The sequence below is a fragment of the Oncorhynchus clarkii genome, chromosome 2 (assembly GCF_045791955.1).
Source record: "Oncorhynchus clarkii lewisi isolate Uvic-CL-2024 chromosome 2, UVic_Ocla_1.0, whole genome shotgun sequence".
Lineage (NCBI taxonomy): Eukaryota > Metazoa > Chordata > Actinopteri > Salmoniformes > Salmonidae > Oncorhynchus > Oncorhynchus clarkii.
This window is the reverse complement of record NC_092148.1, coordinates 14383536-14388628: the sequence shown is the minus strand read 5'-3', so window position 1 is coordinate 14388628 and position 5093 is coordinate 14383536. Positions and strand designations below refer to the sequence as shown.

Below are 5093 nucleotides of genomic sequence, written 5' to 3'. Positions count from 1 at the left end.
GTGATGGCCACACCAATAACTTGACTTTGTTGTCCTTAAGCCATTTTGCCCCAACTTTGGAAGTATGCTTGGGGTCATTGTCCATTTGGAAGACCCATTTGCGACCAAGCTTTAACTTCCTGACTGATGTCTTGAGATGTTGCTTCAATATATCCACATCATTTTCCTACCTCATAATGCCATCTATTTTGTGAAGTACACCAATCCCTCCTGCAGAGAAGCACCCCCACAACAAGATGCTGCCACCCCCGTGCTTCACAGTTGGGATGGTGTTCTACGGCTTTCCTCCAAACATATCGATGGTCATTATGGCCAAACAGTTCTATTTTTGTTTCATCAGACCAGAGGACAATTCTCCAAAAAGTACGATCTTTGTCTCCATGTGCAGTTGCAAACCATTGTCTGGCTTTTTTATGGTGGTTTTGGAGCAGTGGCTTCTTCCTTGCTGAGCGGCCTTTCAGGTTATGTTGATATCGGACTCGTTTTACTGTGGATATAGATACTTTTGTACCTGCTTCCTCCAGCATCTTCACAAGGTCCTTTGCTGCTGTTCTGGGATTGATTTGCACTTTTCGCACCAAAGAACGTTCATCTCTAAGAGACAGAATGCGTCTCCTTCCTGAGCGGTATGACGGCTGCGTGGTCCCATGTTGTTTATACCTGCGTACTATTGTTTGTACAGATAAACGTGGTAACTTCAGGCGTTTGGAAATTGCTCCCAAGGATGAACCAGACTTGTGAAGGTCTACAAGGTGTTGGCTGATTTCTTTTGATTTTCCCATGATGTCAAGCAAAGAGGCACTGAGTTTGAAGGTAGTCCTTGAAATACATCCACAGGTACACCTCCAATTGACTCAAATTATGTAAATTAGCCCATCAGAAGCTTCTAAAGCCATTACATCATTTTCTGGAATTTTCCAAGCTGTTTAAAGGCACAGTCAACTTAGTGTATGTAAACTTCTGACCCACTGGAATTGAGATACAGTGAATTAAAAGTGAAATAATCTGTCTGTAAACAATTGCTGGAAAATGAGTTTGTTAACAAGAAATTTGTGGAGTGGTTGAAAAACGAGTTTTAATGACTCCAACCTAAGTGTATGTAAACTTCTGACTTCAACTATATATTACTGTATGCCACACGGCCATCGCTCATCCATATATTTAAATGTACATATTCTTATTCATCCCTATACTTTGTGTGTGTGTATAAGGTAGTTGTTGTGAATTTGTTAGATTACTTGTTAGATATTACTGCACTGTTGGAACTAGAAGCAGGAGCATTTAGCTACACTTACATTAACATCTGCTAACCATGTGTATGTGACCAATAAAATTGTATTTTGTTTTTTATGTTGGCTCATGACAATGAAAATAGTAACTAATACACCCTAGCAGTTTATGAAGAATTTAGCTAGTCTCGTTCTTTCTACTTAACCACATTCTCTCCTGAACAGAGTTCCTCTTGTTTCCCAGCCGTAGCCTGCCTAGGCTATATGCCTGTGACCTAAATCCACACAGGTAGAAATAAAGTTATTGTTTTCAAATATGTATTATTGGCACTGGCAGCTAAACATATCAACAGTAAATGGACACTTTTAAAATATACATGTCACAATTCCAGACATAACAATGCAACATGAATTTTCTTGCAATTTATCTGCTCACTTTACCTGCATTGCTTCACATAGACGCGAAAAAATAGACTTGCTTTAGAAAAAATAGACTTGCTTTAGAAAAAATAGACTTGCTTTAGAAAAAATAGACTTGCTTTAGAAAAAATAGACTTGCTTTAGAAAAAAATAGACTTGCTTTAGAAAAAATAGACTTGCTTTATAATTTGAAGCGCATGACAACATTGACAGATTTGTCGCTGCTGATCGGTCTGTTTTCTCTCATTCACTAGCGCGCATTATAATTCCAGCGTGTTCGAGCGTGTAAAAAAAAGAGCATTTTTTTCCGATTTGGGCTTGTGTGTGTCTGTGTCTGTGTAAAGGAAACTAATGCAAGGCTACAGTTTCAGTCCTATTCCATCATATCAAGCCCGTTCCTCCTACAGCAAGCCTGCCTGTCCTTGTTCGGGCCACATTAAAGTTTCATACAGCGGTTAATGGTGATGGTGTCACAAACCACTTTACTCTGTACTACACAGGGGTGGCAGGTATCCTAGTGGTTAAGAGCGTTGGCCCAGTAAGCGAATACTATATGATAGAGAATAAACTAAATATGAGAGAGAGTGCAGAATTAGCAACATATCATGCATCTCTATTGTCACATTGACTCCTAGGCCTACAAACTGTACACCCTAATGCCTTTCCTGCCATAATGACTCTGGTACAGTTTACCCTCACCTCTCCGTCTCAAACTGGCTTTTCTTCTCCAGCCTCATTTTTCACTCTGTCATCTGCTTTCACTTACACCGGCTTCTCTCTCCTTCTTTCTCCATGTTTTTTTTTATCTCACTCTGACATTCGCCATTTTTCAACGTGCGGAGCTCGAAAACTCCTCCTCCCAGTACCCGCTCCCCCTCTCCCTTCTCTGTCCTTCCTCTCCTCCCCTCCCTCTCCTCTATGTACTAACACTAGAGATACACCTAGGTAACAGGTCACTCTCATCCCTCTACGCTCCCCTCTGCTCTCTCTCTCTCTCTCTCTCTCTCTCTCTCTCTCTCTCTCTCTCACATCCCCTCATCTTTACACCATGGTGTATAAACACCCTTCTAGTGACAGATAGTAAATGGTGGAGATAAACTCGCCTTTCTGAAATCAAATGAACTTGATCTGATCTGAAAATTACACATTGGAAAAAGAGAGAAAAATATAGTCTAACACAGATAAATGTGTGCCTGTCTCTTTAAGAACGCAGACACCGTCCAAGGTGCACGCCGAGCTGTGTTTATGCACTGTTAAACCGTGATAGGTATTGTGTGCATGCATTCTGAAGTGTTTTAATAAGGGTGGAAGATAAACGCTCAGTGCATTCATATAGTATTTTCCACCAACCCCCTCCCAACCCTACTGCATCTACACACATACACACCGAGATCAGGGGCATTACGCATACTTCCACTCCCTACTGAGGATGAAGAGAAAAGCTGTAAACCGCTGCCTAATTCCAGAGCTAGACGAAGCCACAGTGACACAGTGGCAGCGACACACGGAAGCTGCTCCCACCATGCGTCCTTTTATTCCGCTTCAGCGCAGATGAAACGCAGACGGCGCCATAGCCGACCTCCCCAGTCCAGCCTCAATGGTCCCGCCTTCCCCTGCCGGGTTTAGCGACCAGCCATACTGACACCACACGCATACAAGCATCTGGACAGACAAACGTGGTCCTGAGATATCAATGTCTGTCATGTTTAGGCTACTGAAATAAAGGCGTTAATCCACACACACATAACCATTGTCTCGAATTGAGACAGAAGAGGCCTAATTCGACGAATGCCAGTCCAATGTCTGAATCACAACACAGATATGCACACACACTGTCGAAAATGAGTGAAATAAAACGAAATGAAGACATTATTCTCCCGTCTCCTCGTTCGCCGTCCTTCTCCTTTCACCGTATATTTGCCTCTTTCTCTCCTCTCCCTGCTTCCACCAGCCCAGGAATCGATCTCCACAGGATCGATAAGTTGGCATGAATATTCCCTGCCTGCAGAGAGGGTAGTTCGGGAGAGACGGAGGCTGATGCACAGGCGTACGGAGCGGAGGAGAGGGGAAGGATGGAGAGAAAGGACAGAAAACACACGGGGAAGAGGGATACATCACCAGGAGAAAAGGAACGTAAATAAACACAAGATGGACCCGTCGCGCATTACGCGCACGTGCTCTTTCAAGGGAATGGAGAAAAATACGTTTACGCGCAATTATTTGCAATCTAACTATGGACTTTTATGTCTGTTTATTTACACATTTAAAACAAGAGAGAAGAGGAGTGTATTCCAGCCTTCAACACAGTCTGTGTTGAAGCGTGTGTGCGTGTGTGTGCCCAGAACACTTTCCAGTTCCGAGTGGATAATCGGCACCGAAAAGCGCGCTACATGGGAGTCGTTAAGGTGGGGCGGGAATGCATGACTGAGCCTCACCGACATGGCAAGAATAACAGAAAATGTCTTACCGGAGTCGGAACGTAGAGCCAACGGGGACTTGAGACGCCAGGCGTTGAGGTCAGGGGCAGTTCTCTGAAACATGAACGGCACCGGCAAGGGAACAAACATGATCTTCCTCCGTCTTCTGGTTTTGTTTCATATAATATAATTTTTCAGTAATATTGTGACAAGATGTTTCCTCTTCTGTGTATCTTCGTCCGTTTGAAATGTATTTGGTATCGAAAACGTAGAACATTCGTTGTTTAGCTTACCAGTTGATGGCGCGTACACATGTAAGCTATGCTGGATAGCTCTATTTACATTTTTGGATGTCAGTTTCTCTTCGGCAAGATTTTGGGTGTAAATGTGTATAGAACATATGGTGCTCCCTTGAGTGTGCAGCAATCAGGCTAATGAAACAGCCCAGACCCAACACACAGACGGATAGAACCACAACTGAACTCCCACTACTATATCAGAAGAACACTATCAGGACTAATATAGTAATAATACTTGTATTATAAGCCTGATTTTGCTCCTGCCTCTCTCGTATGCCGTGGCAAACTGTAAGTGTGTAGCATACAGTAGCCTAATCGTTATATTTCTCCTGTATGCGTTTATATTAGCATAGTCTCAATGTTAGCCAACTGTTTTCCTATTGACAGGCGTGAGAACAAACACCGTAACAGTCGCTAGTCTCTTAGCGTCACTCACCGTGGTTAGCTTTGGTTTGCGCTGGTAAATAAAATAGATAATATTACAAGAATAACAGACGCTGAAGTGCGTAAAGGCCAACAATTATTGTGATATATTTGGATTTGTTATTTTTGGTTAATCTACTTTATTTGGTGTATCGCTGATTGCACTCTCTCACTGTCCCTCGCATGTAGGCTATATACACACAAATTCACCAATACGCAGGCTACAAAGCAGCGATTCGTGTTTAAAATGCATGTAAAATAGCCGCATTAAGATAATCAACTGAAATAAATAAACATTTGGAAAT

The 5093-nt window shown here is 42.5% G+C and overlaps 1 protein-coding gene across 1 annotated transcript in view; it reads right to left on the bottom strand.

Annotated features, from left to right (window-relative positions):
- The window catches only part of LOC139379732 (POU domain, class 2, transcription factor 2-like), a 131434-nt gene extending 127218 nt beyond the window's left edge, over nucleotides 1-4216 (bottom strand). The window contains exon 1 of the mRNA XM_071122497.1: nucleotides 4117-4216. Coding sequence (XP_070978598.1) covers nucleotides 4117-4216 — 100 coding nt within the window. The remainder of the gene's footprint in view (nucleotides 1-4116) is intronic.
- Nucleotides 4217-5093: the final 877 nt, after the last annotated feature.